We start from the raw sequence: 19743 nt of genomic DNA, 5'->3' as shown, positions 1-19743 counted from the left end.
ATCAACATCTGGAGATATGGCACAGACAGCAGATGGAGGCTTTGGCTGCAGTCGAAGGCTGACGATGTTTGGAAACAGAATGTCCAAACTGTAAGTTGGATGGGAGCACTACATATTCAAAAGTGAACCAGGAGCGATTTTACATTCATCACAAATAGTGTTGACATCAAGGTAATTTCCAGTTAGTTTGGTTTTAGAAAAGTGAATTCTATGAACTTCTTTGAATTGTAGGAGAGCATGTCTGACACATATAGAAGAAGAGTATAATGTGTTTGAGGAAGGATTCCTCTGTGTCATCTGTAAACGTGGCATGAAGATCCTGCTCGCAAGCAGTTCTGATATTTATCTCAGAAATGAGGTTATAGAGCTCAGACATGATACCTTTTGATGTTGGCTTGTTTTAGAGAAGAACATCAATTGGATTGGTTGTTGTGACTGTTTTAGCAGAGCTGGAGTTCGGTTGTTCTTCTACGCCTGTTGTCCCGATGTTACTCTTTCGCGTTCTCCCCTCCATGTCCTCACATCGGTCCTCAGAGTTGTCCCTTCGTTTTTAAGGCTACTTACCGTGGCTTGTAGTGAAATCACTTCATCGGACTATGCTGATGATCTGTCCTTCATGTCCCACATGTCTACTTTCACCTGGTTGACTTCAGCCCATAGTGCCTTCATATTATTGGCGACGTCAAAGCGCATTCCTTGAAGTTGCGATGGAAGTGCGTTAAAACTGAGAAGTACTCAGCCAGTACCCTTCTCAGTTCATCCTTTATGATTGTGGAAATCTGCCTTTCACAAAGTATTTTGCTGTTTAAAAAAATAAATAAATAAATAAATATATATATATATATATATTGTTTGTTTTGCAGAAAAATGAAAAATGCTCCATATCTTGTTTACAAGATATGGAGCATCAACTCTTTCTTGAACTATAGATTTATTACGTTTTTAAAAAACATTATTTGTAATAAATCTAGCATTACTTCAGCTTTTATCAATATCTTTGCAAATCGACCATGTGTCATAATGAAATCCAACCATCTGCTGAACACTGAGGTCAAATCATTGTTGGATTTCTTGGAAGGTTTTGGAGCCTTGTTGGTTTCAATGTCTTCAAATATGCAATCTCAAGTTAGCGAACTTTTTTTGTTGAAAGAGACTTAAAGTTTAATACATCCCCAGTCCTCAGATGATTGGGACAAAAGCATTATAAAACGTCAAAAAAAAAAAAAAGCAGAATGCAAAGATTTATATACGATACTGACTTTAATGTTCGAAATGTATAAAACTCTGAACCGTAACGTGCAAAAAAAAACAAAACAAAAAAATAACAACGTGTAATCTATCAACTTGATTTCTGCATCAGGACAGAAGTCCTATCATCCACTGCCATTCCTTGTCTTGCAGGTGGGTGGCGCTGTGGCGGAACCCGTGCAGCGGATTGAGGCTCGTTACTCACATGTGACTTCATTGTGTTGATGCCAAACCACCGCAGCTTCTCTAAAGCCAGCTGTCTGTCACATTAGGGCTTTGTGGGTTTTCGCTGTGATCGGATCCCCCACCCCCCGGTGCCTGAGTGCGCCTCAGGGCGGAGTGAGCGGACCAGTACCGGGCGGAGAGCAGAGCGCACCCCGTCGCGCGCGCGCGCGCACACACACACACACACGCACTGAACATGTCCGGGACTCCGGCCGCGTCCGCCAACAAGATGAAAAAAGACGAATCCTTTCTGGGGAAATTAGGAGGAACCCTGGTCCGGAAGAAAAGGTCAAAAGAGGGTGAGTATTGTTGTGTTTTTTTGTTTTGTTTTGTTTTTTACCCGTGAAAGTGTCTCTTGATGTGATTCTGTCGGTGCGCAATCACATGATGCGCTATTAAAATATTCTCCTCCGGGACATCTCCCAGCGGCTCAGACTGCCTATCTGATCCGTTTGCCGGCTTTCATCCCATTTTATCGTATGGTAATCGTTGTCATTGTTGGTTAGTCATCTAGTAGGTTTTATTTAAACCGATTTATTGTAGATTTTGATCCATAAAAATGTGACACATTCCTATTCTGAACAAGGCAAGACAAAGCAGCTCCGCATACACTTAACATGAGGTAAGTAAATATAAATAGATCACACACTCTATAACCTGCGACAGGAATGTAAGTTCATGAAGATAAAGCTGTAAGCAGATTACGTTATTGTGGACAGTCCAAACTCTAGTTTATTATACTGGCTTTCACTGTTGTGGGTTAATTCTGGCTCCCACTGTCTAGTCAAAGGAACAGCTGCAAACTTTTAACACCTCTGTGTGTGTGTGTGTGTGTGTGTGTGTGTGTGTGTGTGTTTTGTCATGTGTTTGCCATCCCCCTCACAGTAGCACTTTAATTGTTTAGGCGCCTCTTTGAATTGTATAATTCACTTCAAAAGATTCAAGGTTGACTCCCATCTAAAAACGAATACAAATAAAAATTCATGATGGGGGAAAAAGCACAAAGTCTTCTGTTATAGGACGAGATTCGGCTTTTTAAACGCCATCCCTACAAAGTTTCAATTAAAAGATAGCACAGATTGACTGATGAGAATATTCTGTACTTCAATGTCAACACATTTTTTTTCCCCTCCATAAAATGATTAGAAAGCCTCTGCTCTTATGCATGTCTTATGTTCATGTATTTTCAATGTGTTTCATTGGAATTTATAATAAACATCTGGCATTTTGGGCTTCCTGGCAGCATCTCTCTTTATTTTATATGCTCACTGTCATGCTGGTGGTGGTCATCATACCTGTTGCTTGTGGCCTAAATACACACATTGGGCTTGACTTTACAGCTTTAAAGTTACTTAAGGTATCATATATGATATTATGTGACTGGAAAGGATGCATTTTAGACACAATAGTATAGTGGTTCCCACTCCAGCCTCACTGTGACCGTATAGTTTGAGCCTGGTACGAGAGCCTTCCTGTGTGTAGGATATGTACATGTACTTTAGTATCTGCCTACAGTGTAATAACATTCGTTTGGGGTTAATTTGGTGACCCTAAACTTCACTCTATATTGCAAATGTGAGTGCGTGTCTGTGTTTGTGTGTCTTTGTGACTGTTGTTCTGTGTTTTCCGTGCGATAGACTGGTGGTCTTTTGCAGGGTATATCCTGTGGCTGCCGATAATCAGCTTCCCAGCCGGTCCTGCGCAGCACTGAATTGGATAATGTAGTGTAGAAGATGGATTGATAATTAGAACCAAAGAGGTGGAGCTCTGTGTATTGAAGCAATTAAACTAATTTGTCTGCTTAACCACAAAGGAGCTCCAGATAATGTAATGAGTTTGATTTCCTCAGTCTCACTGGGTAAATAATGCAATAAGTTATATCTCAGCTCATTTATTTGTTCCCTTGTTTTTGGTTCCAAAATATCGAGTCCAGTTCAGAATGAGATATATGTTTTAAAACCAGAGGTCAAAATAACAAAGTATTTTTCCCCACATTACCGTTTCTAACTTTTAATGTTGGTTACTTGTATTTTTCTTTGTGTGTTTTCAAGAACATTGATTTAATCTTTGAAGAAGGAGCCTTTATCTGTTTCTGTTTACAAATTACCATGGTGTAACTTTTATGTACCTGTGATTTGAATGTGAAAGATGCTTCATGTCTGACATTGATCAAAAAGTAATCTGAGTTTTGCTTTCTTGAAATTAAGTATATTTCAATTAATATAATCTTGGCTCTGCATAGTTGCACATAGTGAGTATTCTCTCCACCTCTCCTACAGATGTAGAACTAGAGAAGACTGGCATGTAAAAAGAAATCATTGAGCCTAAATCTTTTCAAAATCCCAAGTGTGGTTAACACTCTTGCATCACAGTGAAAATATTCTCTCTCTCTCTCTCTCTCTCTCTCTCTCTCTCTCTCTCTCTCTCTCTCTCTCTCTCTCTCTCTCTCCTCTCTCTCTCTCTCTCTCTCTCTCTCCTCTCTCTCTCTCTCTCTCTCTCTCTCTCTCTCTCTCTCTCTCTCTCTCTCTCTCTCTCTCTCTCTCTCTCTCTCTCTCTCTCTCTCTCTCTCTCTCTCTCTCTCTACCTGGTTTCTGGGGTTGTGGTCAAACTGAATCTGTCTGTATGTGTGAGTATTTGTGTCTGTCTCTGTGTGGTTGAATTCAGTCAGTCTAAAGGTTTTCTTAATTATAAAGATATAATGAAAAACTAATTAACCCCCATTCTGACAACAAAACAAGCTAACAGACAAACAAAATACCCTCTCTGAATCAGAGCAGTTTGTGAGGACTCCTCCATGTTGGCCTGGCAGTGAACCTGCAGACTCAGGGTCTCCTGCAGCTCCAGAGCGTGCACTGCCCCTGTGTGGCCAGAGCATTTAAAGCTTGTGGGAAAACACAAGTCAGTTTAATAGACACGTGTAGCGATGTTTCAGTATGACATAAATGTAATAGAAATAAATGTTTCCGAGAGCTCAGAGCATGAAGAAAACCTTCTGCTGTGGTTTCTGAGTATCTTCCATGAAGGGAACACCCAACACAGACGAGTAGCAACTGGAAACAGTTTGAATAATCACAGTATTACAGACATGGTCTTGTGGTTTCTCAAACTTTGCCGACTCCCCTCAGTACATAAACGTCCGCCTCCCTTTGCTTATACTGAAGATAAGTGGATCTTGCTTGAAGCATATGTGTCTCGTAATATAGATGTGACTCTGGCCTTTTTTCTGAGAATGCAGATAAAACTGAAAGGAAGCCTGCCTTTCTCTGACAAGACTCAGGCCTCATTGTCAGCAACAAGCGACGCTGTAATGATAATTTAGTGAGTGAGGAAGAACAGGATGACTGTTTAGTCACATCCTGGCCATCTTAGCAGGAAAAGACACTCTGGAAATGTGAAAAACATAAATACAAAAAGGGAGTTGCTGTAGGATGGATACTCATGATTGTAAGTCAACATCTTTTTTTAACCAACAGATAATAATAATAATAACAACAATAATAATAATTTCAACTGAGAACCCTCATGTGGTGGTGCTAGTTTGTATTATACATTTTTCTTATATTTTAAAAGGACATAGTTAATACAAAGTAGTTATTAAGATATTTGTCATTTCAATGTGGTGTAAAAGTAGTCACTCTCCATACAATTTAGTCGTACCAATAAACTGATGTTATAATGTGGTATTTATATGGTTTTAACAACACGACGAGGGTGTATCTCTACTTGTGTTACTTCAGTCCTATCAAGAAATTAGAATATGTACATTTTCCCTGAAAGTTCAGTGTTACTATCAGAGTGAAGATAAAAGTTATATTAATGGCGGTCCATCTGCACATGATGAACATGGCCATACACATACAAACACACACATTATAACTACTCCTATTGTTGTGTTTTTAAGTGTGGATACTAAGCCAATGATCACATGAACCAATGTGTGTCATGAAACTAAATTATTCTCGAACTAAAAACAAATGGACAGAACATGAAACAATACAAAACCCATTTACTTCCATTTTCAAAAAGGAAAGTTTTTCCTTCATGTAATTTCATCATTCTTAAATTGGTGAACTTCTGCAGACTCATCATAGATAATTGTTTTAGGAAGCTGCTTTGACCTTTTCATTGTCAGTCTAAATCCTCATTCACAGAGTTTGAAAGATTTTTTGAGTCACAACAATGTCAGTAGAAACCACAGGTACCAAATTTAGGGAAGGAGAAGTCGTGAGAAATATAAATAGTACGGATACATGCAAATACTTGGCCGCCTCTGTAATTAGTACCGGTACATCCAATTTTACTTTTTGTCTGAGGAGAAGTGGGAAATTAACATTAGAAACAGCACACCAGCTCAAAAAGAGCAATCACTACAAATATGCAAAGAAATAATACCGTTTTGTGGGTTTGTTTTTTTAATGCATAATAGCAATGTATAATTGGAAAAGCTAGAGCAATGAATATAGTAGATAATAAAGTATGGAGTAAATATGAAGAGTAACTAACGACTTGCATAGTTTTAACTGTCATTCTTAATATTGGCTGAAGGCCCCCTGTGGAACAGACTCGGTGACTCTGTCATCTCCTGCCTGCTGTTACTCACTGGAGCCACTGTTGGTGTAAATAACCAGAGCTATATTTAAGGTATTGCCTGTCTTCTCCATACTGCCGCATTATTTATATCTTTCCCCCCTGTTCCACACTAAACTGCCTCCTCCCCCTCTTCTCCTGCGAGCAGCGGCAACAAACGAGATGGGGTTGATGTCAGTCTGGTTTGCGCTGTTGTTTATGATAGAAACCGGTTGTACTATTCAAAACAAGTGCAGCCATATGTTTCTGTTGTCGTGACTATGTCACTTTTACAAGATAGTTAATAGAATCTTTCAAAAAATGGTGCATAGCAGCTGGCAGAAGATGTTTGACTGTAATCTTCTTTGCTATAGGCTTCCTTTATATTGATTCACTCTAATTCTATTAACTGGATTGCAGTCATTGCATGATTGATTACCTGCTGCTGCAGCAAAACACATGAAAGACTGTTCATATTGAAACAAGTCTACTTTCTCTGAATGCTGGATTTGCTGGATAGCTCCTGAATCCAGTGGTGAATTATAATTGTGAAGATGGAAAACAACTTTTCGTCGACTGTTAAACTGCCTGTAGATAACTGGTGTTTCCTGATGATGGCTGATGATACATATTATCCCTTTGGTGCCAAAAAAAAATCTGGTCACATGTTTCTGTTATTCTAACTACCTGCACAACTACCTCATTTGCATCTTTCATTAAGTTGAGCAAAGAAACTGGTTATCTTCAATGAAATACAGTAACAGGGATGTTCGTGGCTGCAGGTTTTGCTCATGACTCATTAGTGTAATTCTGTTAACTATGTTCACATGGAGAGCGATGAGACAAGTCAACTCTGAAGTCTAGTGATCCACATTTACTGGACAGCACCGGAATCTAACAGTCCGTTACAAACCCGAAGACGTAAAACAGAATTAGTTGCAGAATTAGTTGCTAAAAATCTGCGGGATTTAGAAAATACAGTAAATGCGTGCATGTGCAGCAATCACATTACCTGACTTTGATCAGTGGAGTCTGTGATGTGTCCACTGCCTAAAGGTAACTGTTGCATCGCTGTCCACTGAGTCTCCCTATCACACACACACACACACACACACACACACACACACACCCCTCCCTCCCTCCCTCCCTCACCCTCTCTGGTTACTGGACCGTCGATGTGGGGTGGAGGGCTGTGACAGAAATAAACACGTGATGACGCTCTGGCCACTGCTCAGCTGCACTGACTACCGTTCACACACACTCACAAAAACACACACACACGCACTACCTTTACTTTGCTGGCATTAGGACGAATCCGCTGGTTCGTTGAGGGAACATGGCGGGGCTGCTATGTGGGACCAAGAGGAAGAAACAAGGTAACTTGATGTTAATGTCTGGCTTTGAGGAACTTGCAAGTGGAAATGGGGAACCAGGACCTGTTACCTTTCAGAGCAGAGCTGGATAATATCCAGCTTGTGCAATGTTGGTCTCTGTGAGAGGTCATAAAATGTGCTTTGTTTACAATTTCCAGGCAGTAAACTGAGTTATGTTTTATCCTTGTGGCATTTTAAAACACAGAATTGCATGAAGCTCCAAACCTGTGTTCAGCTCGGTCCAAAGCAGCAGCAGTGCAACCAAATGCACATGGACGGAGGAAGCGGCACAATGATGATGACTGCTCTGTAATTACAGAGCAAAGTGCTGATCTGTAGTGATATTCAGGGCTCCAGCAGGTTTTTAGCCCTTGCTAGAAGGCTGGATCAGATAGTAAGTCTGTGGGGAACCCTTCCTCCTGTTCTGTTTATCCCTTTCATTCATGCTTTGAAGTAGGGATTTTGTTCAGATTGCAGTATAAACTCTCTGATGCAGGCTTCCAGTTTAAAATAGGTTTATTTCAAGCTTTAATTTGAAGAAAAACTGTGAGAACATACTTTTCTTTCCTTTTTCTTAAGCCTCACAGGCTTTATAAATAGATATTAAGTCAGTAAAATGACAGATTTGAGACTATTGACTGTGTCCCAGCCTGTTACAAACTGAAAGGCATGAAGATAAAAGCAGCGTAGCCATTAGAAGTAGAAAGCCTTTAAATCCCTGGAGTATCTCCTCTCGGGAGATATTGATTTTACTGAACGATAGACTCGAAGGGAGTTTGTTTATCAGCCGGCCCATTTTGTGTTTTTGTTGGCATTACTGATAAAATTCCAGCTGAATTCTCTTTCAAACCACATTTTCAGAGCATGTTGTCCAAACACACTGCAACTTAAGGTCTAGAGTTTTCTGTGAGGTGCTCAAATCAGAGCTTTGAGTGTGTTGTTGAAGGACGCTGCTGCCTCACAGTGTAATCTGGGGAAGGAAAAAGCCTCCCGTGGCTGGAGGAAAAGAGGGAAGTGACAGATGTTTGACACCTCTGGAAGAGCTCAAAGTGTAATGAAAACAAACATTTGAATTCAGTGTTATACGCTATATAATCCACTACAGCAGCAGCACTTTCTGTAGATCAGAAGATTTGAAATCAGAAATTCTACTGTTTGCTCATGGTTTCAGGCTAAAGGCCCTTTTAGTGGATTCCCATGCTTTTGTCACGTTAAGATTTGTTTTCAATATTTTTCCCAGCTCACATACTGTATGGTAACGGGACTAGTGTTTGACGCCTTCAAGTTACAGCTAGAAAATGTGTGTACCTTGCCTTCACAGCTAACCAGCTTCCAGTGTCCCACCACTAAAAGATGAATGCTGGATGTATGTTAATGGAAAGGTTAAAATATTAGAATAAAACACAGTTTTACATACTTTCTAGTAATAATTCTAGTATAATTAAGCCAGTTGAACACCAGTGTAAACGGCAACCTCATTTGTAAACATGTAAATTAAGGAATTTCTTCGAAATGTCCTGAAGCCAAATCGAGAACATTTTCTGTTGTGTTCTGTTTTCCTGTTTATTCATTTAGTACATGTGGTGTCTCAGACTTGCAGTTTTTTTTTTTTTTTTTTTTACTATATTTAGTATTTTACCTCACTTTTATTTATGTGCATTTGGAGTCAAACTGAATAATCCTTGTCTTTGTTACTTCTCTCCACTGTCATGTACATTGAGTCTAGTGGTTTTTGAAATGCATGAAGAGGTGTCTGCTGAGGCGGAGCAGGCCACAATTTTTGCCATTAAAACCACAAATTTCACCACCTAGTGATACTACCAATCTGTTGCAAGGTGTCTATCCCTACTTCTCCCTTCCATTGTCTGCATAACATTTGTTGGTTCAGTTCCTCAATACCTCACATCAAGTGTGCTGTTATTTTATTGATTCTTTGTGCCATTTTCCTAAAAACCCTGGTTATTCTTTCGTGCTCTTGTCCCACCAGTGAGTGATCTGCACGAGGAGGGGAAGAATGCCATCAATGCTCCTCTACTTCCCACCGGGACAGACATCCATCCCGAGGACACACTGCTCGGTAGGGACACACAGAATCAAAATTTAGTGTACTGTTGGTGAGTCCTCCTTGAATCTCTCAATACAAGTGTTTTTCAAGCTGGGTGTCAGTGGTAGCTGAGGTCACAGGGGGTAAAATTAATATGTTGACACAACTTGACTCATGGGGACTCCGACAGTAGAGCAGCAGGAAATGAAAGTGGGTGGGGTGGAGACGTCTTTACCAACCAAGTAAATCACTGACATGAATACTAAAGGAACAACATGCAATTGCTTTTGTGTCTAAAAAAAGTATTTATGTGAGCAGGACATGTTGATTTTTAATTTTACATTAAGAGACTGAATATAGGGAGGAAAACATGTTGATCTGAATAAATTGTTACTTGCCCTTGTTTTCTGAATCATTTTATAATATCTTCCACAGAGGAAAACGCTGAGAGGATCATGTTGGATCCAACATCAAGGGACAATCTTAAATTTAAAGACCTTTTGAAGGTACTGTGATTACATTTTGCACACAAATACTTATACACGTATGCTTAGCATGGCATAAGATTAGAATAGACATTGAGCACAGAGAAACAATAAGCAGAAAACAGCCCCGAAAACAGAAGTCTGTTGTTGACCCAGGTCCTGATTGACTGGATCAACAGTGAGTTGGAGGAAGATCGGATCATTGTGAAAGACCTGGAGGAAGACTGTTACGACGGACAAGTGCTACAGAAGTTATTTGGTGAGATGCTGCTTAATTTCGTGTCTCCTTTCACGATGTACCCTTTAACCTGCCATGCACAAGACGGACATATAGCAGCCATAGAGCGGTGAATTAGGATACTCTAAAGCTGATTGTAAATTAGTTTTATTTTGTGGATTTTTTACGTCACTCACATCCATTTCACAGACTTTACTGGATTAACAGGATAGCTGATTGTGTTGGTTTATAATTTGCTTGAACATAAAATCATCAAAAAATGCTTCAAAAATTGACAACACACATGCCTGTCATATATTCATTTGAATCATTGTATTATGTATGTTTTTTCTATTTATTATGAATCATTTTATCCGGTATTAGCACGAATGATGTAGTTGTCAGCTCCTTTACCTCAGAGTGACAATAGTCTTGGTTTGAGCAAAAACTGTGCCTGCATGTGTTCAATGTGGTTTTTCTCCACAGTTTTAAAAAACATGTGCCCTTATGTGCATTTGCCTTGCAATGGACTGGCAAGCTTATACCCACTATAGGCAATAGTCAGCTGGGAAGTGCCCAGTTCCCCGATGACCCTACATTGGATAAAGCAGTATAGTTGACGCAGAGTTGCTCTTTGCAAGTATTGCTCACCTGTTTCCTGCATGGCTCAGTGTCTTTGTACTTGTGGAGGTTTCCCTCTTGTGACTGTTGTTTGCAACTACAGTTGCATCACTATAAAGAATTGAACTCATGAAGAGGAATTCAAGGGATTTAATGAAAAAGCTGAGAGGAGGTATGAAATGTATAAAGACCACTTTTTTTTGTAACTCTTATTAAGTCTTATGTGATTCTCAAACAGGACAATACAGCTCGTGTTGTTTCAATCTGCCTTTTGCAGCCTAGTGTACAGCAGACTATGATGCAATTGTGTTGTGACACTTTTCATCAGAACCAACAACAACTTTTGTAGGCGTTTGAGCTACAGGTACTTGTCTGTTGGATCAGATCACACCGGTCAGCTTTCACTCCACATGCACACCAATAAGGCCACATTTGACCCATCTCCAGGTCACTGTTCCTTCCTTGGACCACTTTAGACTGATACTGCCCCCTGCAGACCAGATACACTCCGAAAGAGCTGCAGTTTCCCCAAGTCTTCTACATAACATGACAATTAGCCCTCGTTAAATTACTCAAATCCCCCTATGCTTGCCCATTTTCTTTTTTGCTTCTATCGCATCAACTCTGATCACGTTCAACTTTGAACACTGACGTTTGGTTGCAGGCTAGATTTTCCTACCCACCAATGGGTGCCGTGTTAAAGAATATAGTGATATGTCTTTAAAAAGCTGGGGCGGAGTTATGTTTACTCTTTTCTTATAGCATTGCGACAAAGAAGTTTATTTTTATTGTTTTAGATGCCACTTGTCTGAAGTAAGACTGGACTGCTCCTCTGGGAGATTTTGCTCCAATGTTTTCCATTAATGAATGATTTTGACTTAGGATGTCTCCTACTGTGATGGCTTTTTTTTATTGTGATGGTTCCATTATCTTATGGTTTAGAATTATCTTTATGAAACCTGCAATGTTCACGTATCCAATGATAATAAGCACATTGATTTGCATATGTTGCAAGTGTCAAGAAAAACTGTCGCAAACAGTTTTGTTGATTTAGGTGTTATTTCTAGTTTTCACAGTCTTTTATCACTTTTGTACCTTATATAATCTCACCATTTTATTGCATCAGTGCTGCTTGAAGTGGCATTCTCATTTCTTTACGTTTCACGTTTGAACCTACGCTCTGGAGCAAAGCCTCTCAAATCCCGCGCCTCATTCAGTGCTTGGAGCAGTAAAATCTCCCTTTCTACCTCATCTTTTTTGTTCGCTTGTGCTGAAGTTCTTCAGCATCTTTATGCCTGTATTTTCCAAAGATTGACACTCATACCACCGCCGACCAACATTTATTTGAAACCTTTTATTGTTGTTTTCATTCACTGTAATATCTAAAAGAAATGACAGCTGACTTCTCAGGGCTTTTAAGGTTGGATGAGAAAATAAACTTCATTTTTCTGCCATTATTGGATGACATTTTCTTGTGTATTTTGCATAAAATGTGTTGTTTTTGTCTCTTTTGTTGTTGACAGAAAAGTTGTCAGGCAGGAAGCTGAACGTGGCCGAGGTCACCCAGTCTGAGATCGGCCAGAAGCAGAAACTCCAGACGGTGTTAGAGGCCGTCAATGATATGCTGAGGCCTCATGGCTGGACCATTGAGTGGAGTGTGGACTGTGAGTTTAACCATGGCTTCTGTGATTCACAGATTTAAACTGGTGCCTCCTGGGATCTCAGACATAACTACTTTTCAACAGCTTAACATTTTTTTTTCCCCAGACTTAAAAAAGATAGAATTTTGTAGCCATAATGTATGGTACACCTCACCACAGAAGAACCTGAACTTCATGTGTTAAATGCCTCTTAAGTACCCAGTTGGATTTCTTGATTTGCATTACAAATGGAGTGGGTTTAAATCTGTCCAGTGTTTTAATTCAGTCCTCAAACACGAGGATTTCTCTTTGGAACTAATGACATACTTATTTAAATTCAAGCTTCATTAATTCCTCATTCAGTCGCAGCTTTTCACTTTTTTTTTCCTCCCCTTTGGTCCTTGTAAAAGAACCAACTGTTACGTTTAATGTCCAAAGACTTGCTGCTCACATTGCTGTATGAAGGAAGCTCACAGTGCATTATGGTTTATTGTTTTCAGCCATCCATTCGAAGAACCTGGTGTCTATTGTTTATCTGCTGGTAGCTCTGGCCATGCACTTCCAGGCTCCCATCAGACTGCCCGAGCACGTGTCCGTACAGGTGGTGGTGGTCAAGGTAAAGTGTCCCATCGATATGTCGAGTAAAGTAGGGATAGGTACAGTTTGTATTTAAAATGTTTGATATTGAGTGGTTAAAATGAGTTTCAACAAGGGTAGTTTTAGTATCCTGTTGAAACTAAATTCCTTTTTTTGTACACATAGAAACGAGAGGGCATCCTGCAGACTGCACTGGTCACCAAAGAGCTGACCAGCACTACAGAGTAAGTTTTGACAAAATATCCTCTCCTGTTTTCTAGGCTGTAATGTAAAGTAACACTACTACAATCCTCCCGGTGGGGCAGCAGATTCAGTCATGACCTTGAGTGTGGGTGACTTAGGTTACGTGATAAACGGCATACAGCTTTAAAACCAGCTGGTTTTACAGTGTAAATTGCAGCTGAATAGAAACTCTGTTTCTACTGTTTCATAACCCACAGAGTGAATTAAGAATAAGGCTTGAAAACATTGTGCCATTTCTCATTTATCTTCTCTCTCTCATCTTTTGTTTGCCAGAATGATGATGGGCAGATTCGGTGAGTATCACAGTGTCTTCATCACCTTTTGTTGCCTTGAAAAATAAGTACGGTAATACATGTAAGGTTGTCAGATCACTTGACCCATGAATTATGTCTTCCTCACTCAGAAATAGCCTGATACGTAACTAATTGTAATTCTTATATGCAGTATAGGTGTTAGATTAATGACCTGTAATCCATCAGATGATGAGACTTGGAGTTAACAGGGAGTGGATTTTATTTACCTTTAGACTTGGCCGTGTCAGCTGAGCTTAGATGTACATGTAGAGGACGGGTTTGTGAGGAGTATTGATCCATTTCTTTTCTTGACATGCTTGACAGTGTCCAACATATCCAGCCAGTAATGTATTCATAACTTTTGATTTTCTTTTTCTTTACAACAGAGAGAGATGCATTTGACACTTTGTTGGATCACGCACCTGACAAGCTCAATGTGGTGAAAACGGTAAAAAGACATTTCCTTTGTGCAGTGATGGATCAATTGTGTAACATCAGTGTATTGAAGTATGCACTTTAATGGTAAAGAAAAATTATTGATTTATTTTTGGTTCTGCTCCTAGTCTCTCATCACCTTCGTCAACAAACACCTGAACAAGTTAAACCTGGAAGTTACAGAGCTGGAGTCTCAGGTGTGTGTGTGTGTGTGTGTGTGTGTGTGTGTGTGTGTGTGTGTGTGTGTGTGTGTGTGTGTGTGTGTGTGTGTGTGTGTGTGTGTGTGTGTGTGTGTGTGTGTGTGTGTGTTTGAGCTATACATATGCAAATAGGTATGCTTTTATGATCTACATGTCTGATATAAATTGCTATTATATAACTATTATTAAGGTTACACTTAAAGGAACGTAAAGAGAAGACTTCATTAAGATTAATTCTTGTGTGTGTGCTTTGTGTATATTTGGTTGTGTAAGTGTGTGTGTGCGTGTGTGTGTGTTTAATATTGTGCCCCATATATTATGTATGTAGTTTGCAGATGGCGTATACCTGATTTTATTGATGGGGCTGCTGGAGGACTACTTTGTCCCTCTGTACAACTTCTTCCTCACTCCTGAGAACTTTGAGCAGAAGGTGATTTCACCTTAAGGCTGTTTTATAACATAATTCAATAGCAATATTGCATGTAAAGTGACTTTTTTGCTCTTTTCCAGGTCCACAATGTTGCATTTGCTTTTGAGCTGATGCAGGACGGAGGCCTGAAGAAACCCAAAGCCAGACCAGAAGGTAAGTCACTTTTTCATGATATTACAAAGTCAAATCAAAGCTAAAAAAGCACACATTTTCTTTTTTCTTTTTTTTTTCTTTAGACCAGGGCATTGCTTTCTTTATTTGACCATTGTCATGTCGAAGGTTGTCCAGTAGGTGGAAACCTTGCTACAAGCCTCAAATCTGAAAAGCTGCTGCCAAGTTGCTTTTGTCTGGACATTTTAAAGACAGATTTGACTAATATATCAAAATTGTATTGTTTGATCTCATATCTGTGTTTGATTTTAGTAGCTAAATATAATTTTCTGCTCATTTCCTGAACAGAAAGAATTTCTGGAGCTGATACAAATGATTGCTCACTTAAACTATCAATAGGTAAATGTTTTAAATACATACATATCAATGAATAAAATGAATCATTTAAATAAGTTTACAACCTTGACATACTACAAAAACTCATAATATGCAAGCTTATCCTGAAACATCACATTTAGAGCCAGAGATATGAGTCTACAATTTTCAGCAGCCTATAGTTGTGTTTCTATTGCACAGCCTTATATGTAACCTTTTCTCATGTTCTACCTCCACATACTTTTGCTTGTAAACATCACATGTTACATATCATATAGTCAATGACCTATAATTATATTTTAAGCTTTTATCAACCATGATCTTTGAATTTAATACTACACCACAGAAGATAAAAACTGTGCTGATTATGGAGATATATTTATTATTTTGGTAGTATTTCACATAGTGGCATAAACCCATGTGAGCCTTTTGCTTCAGCATTTATCTTACAAAATATGTCAAAAACACTGTGGCTGAACATCGACACTGTACGGAGAAAATGACTGCAAGTGACATTATCTATTTTTAAAACTACACCCAGTGACTCATGTGAGTTATATTTAGTTAATTTTCTGTGTAAATGATACAGTAGGAGTGTTGTAGGAGTAGCTGTCAGTAATATACTGGGCATTTGGAGAATTTCTACAATTTTGATCTTTTTAATGTTTCAAGATTTGACTCTAAAACGAGCATCTTCATATTGGCTTCAACAACTCAACAAGGACAGAGCTGTCTGTTTAAGAAGCAATGATGCTCAGTATATCATACTGTATATACTATTCAAAGTATATGTGAACACTATTCTATATTTCTTTCCATACCATCATCAAAATCATGAAAGATATTGATTGTCAATGTTGATTCTTTTCTTTTTTCAATCATTTTTCTGTAGAAAAATCAATGGATCATTTGTCACCGTCTTAGAGCTTCAGTTCTGCCCATGTGTTTTTATTGATAAAAGGTTTTTGCTCACCATAAACAAGCAAGTAGAAGTCCCGTATAGAAAAATACAGACATTAAGATGTTTAAACTCCCTACTAGCTGTTGGTTGGCTGGTCTTGTTCAAAAATAGACTCAAACACCATGGCGCCTACGAAGAGAACAAAAAGTACTTTTGTGCCTTTGAGTCTCCTGGTAATATATTTTATAATAATTATTTACAAATTCTTGGGAGATATTTTTAAGCTCAATTTATTTCCCAAAATACAAATAACCTTTTGAAGGAACGCTGTCCAACAGAAATCATAAATGAGGCTCCTTTGCATTGTAAACATGATTTTATGGTAGCACAGCCAATTTATTTTGCGCCTCAGTGCCCGGCGGATCCAAGTTTTTCTCCCATAATTTTAGCTTTTATACACGTCAAACCGGTTTTCTTCCAAAAGTTAATGATCTCTGCTGTTTGTTTTCCAGATGTGGTCAACCTGAACCTCAAGTCTACCCTCAGAGTCCTCTACAACCTGTTCACCAACTACAAAAACTCTGAGTGAAGTTTCACAGTTTTATTCCCCTGATGTTATTCTGAACGATGTCCTGTGCCTGCGACCGACGTAATACAGTAGAGCCTGGACACCGGAGACCAACTGGGACTAAAAGTCATCATAATGTAGGACTTGAACAGACCCAGGGGGGATGAGCCAGACAAAGGCTCTGAATGTTAGTATTTAATCTTCCCCGAATGTCAGTATTTATTTATTCCTTCCTCGGATGTTAACTGCAGCGCAGGAAGCCCTGCAACCTTTAGCCCTGCATTTGAATACAGAAGAAAATGTTAAAACCGGAAACTATTCTGAATTTCAACTGAACTGATTGCTTTCCCTCCAAGAGCTACACAATAACTACTGCTATCAAATCTACATTATCTATATGTGCTTTGTATAAATATTAAAGTGACGATGGATTTTTCTGCTCATGTCTGGTAGAAGCTGAATTTCTGTGGCCAGATCAGTTTGATAACACATTAAGACCTGAGGTTAAATATGTATGTACCACTTTATCAAATCAATCTTTATTTATATTTACTTTATGATTGTAACTTGAGTGCATTTCCCCTGCAAAGCTGAACACAATGTAGTCTCACTTTGTAGCAGATATTTCTGGAGGTCATAATGTATTTTACTGTACTGTAGAGCCCCTAAAAACACCACATCCCTCAAATCTATCACGTCAAACAGAAGTCAAATAGAAATGTTTAACACATCAAACCAAAGTGGTAGTTTAATGTTGGATATTTGAGTCAGGAGAAAGTTAAAAACTACTGAATCTGGAAAGAAACTCTGAAATGACTTTCAGAGGAATGACACCATGTGATAAATACCAAACATTAAAATATTGATACAGTACAACAAAAGAGTTTCTTTTAATGCTTGATGTCTTTGAACCTCTTTAAATCACTTTTGACGTGGCTGATATTAAAAGTATAAATATCCCGGTAATAATCATCAGCAGTGATTTATATATGTAATACATTACATATATACATATATGTAATGTATATGCTCTTATTATTTTAACTGGAGGAAAATTTAGATGTTCCTATTTAAAGTAACCAGATAAGTTCGAGTACATAAATATATGAGTGAGTTTACCTCACATTTTGCAAAAATAACCGCATTTAGTAGAGTTTGACACTTTTGGTTTCGTCGACACGTGTTGCTCAGGTATATTTGTCTTATTCTGCTCTCCATTGTCCTGTACTCTGCTACTTCCCACCCTCATCTCAAGATATGCTAATCAGCTTTTCATTATTACATGCTGAAAAATTCTGATTAGCATTTTTACTAAGAGCTGAGTTGAATAATTTGGTGCCACTGCTGTATTTATTTGCAGACGGTCAGCTTAACTTCCCCCACATCTTCATTTTCCAGCACATCAAAGTCTACAAATTAACATGTCATATTTATTTAATTAGGGCAAAAAAAGTGTAATGATCTTGGTTAAAAAAAAAAAAAAAAAATCCAAATAAATACATTTGCAAAAATATTAACCGAAGAAACATTTGTGTAATTGTACACTGTGTAATATTATGTTTGAAAACCATATACCATGCTCACGTCTTGATGTCTGTAGGACGTGTGAATGATTCTTGTTTGCTCTGAGCTATGCACACAATATTTCATGCCATATTTTAAAAGCTGAAGCCTTAAGTGCAGTGTGTTGTTGCTGTCCCAGGAGATCCCCAGTCAGAGTTTCTCCTCGTCGGTCGCTCCTTCTTATGGCGGCCTCAGAGGAGGCCCGGACCTCTCGCTGGCCCCGCGGTGCCACCTGGAGACCCGCTGAGATGTGCAGTGCATGAACGCATTTTAAGAAGTGGGCTGAATTATTGAGCGAGTGAATGAATGAGTCGATCTCGGCTGACGTAGTTCTGACTGTGCCTTTCTTTTATATCGTTGCCTATCAAGAAATAAATGCCTGGAATCAAACGGTGTTAGAATTTCATTTTGATCCTTTGTTGGTGTGATAGGTTAGATTCGCTTTTCTTTTGGACGAGATTGGCTTTTGAACAGCCAATTCCTGCAATTTGGGTTCAGCTAAAGGAATTATGGGTTTATTTTAGCCTTTTATTTTCTTGTCTCGTTCCTTTGTTGCTATGGTAACCTTCCACATCCCCCAAATTGCCCCTTCGTCTGGCTGATGGGTGGTCTCTTTTTCTTCTCTTGATCTACGCCGGTGCACACACAGGGGTGGCTGTCTTATTGTCTCTGTCTCTTTCTTCCCTCTTTGCCGTGCTTGTTGTGGAGGAGACGACTGGAGGCCAGGCGACGGCGAATTGATCCGGGCGGTCACAGATGGAGATGTGTGAGTGAAGCCTGAGTGGCTCAGACCTCCGAGTGTCACGTTTCTCTCGTTCCTCCTGAAGTGTAGTTTTCAAAGCAAAACAATTTTTCGCCCAAGAGTCCCCCCCACCTCCTCTACGCGTCTGTATTATTAAAGTCAGAAACACAGATCGTGACACGGAACGTAAACCCCCTCATCAGTGAGGCGCTCGGCTGCACAGCCAGAATCAAAAGAGGAAGTGCGAACTTCTTCGTCTCCTCCACTTCCTCTTGTTCTTGCTTATATTTCAACCCTGTGATCTCTTTTCCTTTAAAGCAACTGTACAAAAACGAGTGCAGTCGGGCCTTTTGCATTAATAGGATTCACAAGAGCTTCCACTCAGGTTGAGTGCAGCCACTCCAGCTCTTACGTCGCTGCAGTGACAGTATGCAGAGTTGACATCAGTTAAGGAACCCAGTTGAACAGAAGTCACCCTTTCCTGTGGCGTTGCTCTCCGAGAGCTGAAGGTAAGCTTTTTAAAAATCGACTTATTTTTGTTTTTGGCCTTGTTTGAAAGTTACTGTCAACATCAGGAAAGGGAAGCAGCAGCAAATGCACACACATAAAAAAATAAAAACAACCCAGAGAGAGAAAAGTTGCTCACAGTTGCTTTGCTCGCCTTGAGATCCAGGAAACAACAGCCTGACGCGCTCCAGGTCACGTCTGTTATGTCAGACTGTGTTACTTCATGTGTTTTCATGTGCTTCTTTGTCTCCTGCCATAAGACTGGAAATGTTTGGCGGGAGGCAGTTGCGGTCCTGCAAGTCTGCTCGGATCTACAGTGCTTGATGTGCTGTGTGTACCAGTGAGATAAGAGAAAAGGA

The 19743-nt window shown here is 39.3% G+C and overlaps 1 protein-coding gene across 2 annotated transcripts; it reads left to right on the top strand.

Moving 5' to 3' along the window:
• Positions 1–1541: 1541 nt before the first annotated feature.
• parvb (parvin, beta) lies at positions 1542–18512 on the top strand. Of its 2 annotated transcripts, none has more exons than XM_080505577.1 (13): positions 1542–1772; positions 9400–9489; positions 9892–9962; positions 10098–10200; positions 12303–12443; positions 12920–13035; positions 13182–13240; positions 13533–13552; positions 13939–14000; positions 14116–14184; positions 14516–14617; positions 14698–14770; positions 16517–18512. In XM_080505577.1, exons 1-13 carry the CDS (start codon positions 1670–1672, stop codon positions 16591–16593), a joined length of 1086 nt encoding a protein of 361 aa, XP_080361703.1. In that variant the 5' UTR covers positions 1542–1669; the 3' UTR covers positions 16594–18512. The 2 variants fall into 2 exon arrangements, with proteins under 2 accessions (XP_080361703.1, XP_080361704.1); XM_080505578.1 differs by lacking the exon at positions 1542–1772 and adding an exon at positions 7280–7415.
• The last annotated feature ends 1231 nt before the right edge of the window (positions 18513–19743 follow it).

This window comes from Blennius ocellaris, assembly GCF_963422515.1.
Source record: "Blennius ocellaris genome assembly, chromosome: 11".
NCBI classification, from domain to species: Eukaryota; Metazoa; Chordata; class Actinopteri; order Blenniiformes; family Blenniidae; genus Blennius; species Blennius ocellaris.
This window is presented reverse-complemented; position numbering and strand designations above follow the sequence as displayed.

What these genes read in the sequence shown, in the direction of transcription:
- parvb (XM_080505577.1), top strand. Translation starts at nt 1,670, where the DNA reads ATGTCCGGGACTCCGGCCGCGTCCGCCAACAAGATGAAAAAAGACGAA. An exon ending in AATTTAAAGACCTTTTGAAG is followed by an intron (nt 9,963 to 10,097) that starts GTACTGTGATTA and finishes TTGTTGACCCAG; the next exon opens with GTCCTGATTGACTGGATCAA. An exon ending in CTGAGAACTTTGAGCAGAAG is followed by an intron (nt 14,618 to 14,697) that starts GTGATTTCACCT and finishes GCTCTTTTCCAG; the next exon opens with GTCCACAATGTTGCATTTGC.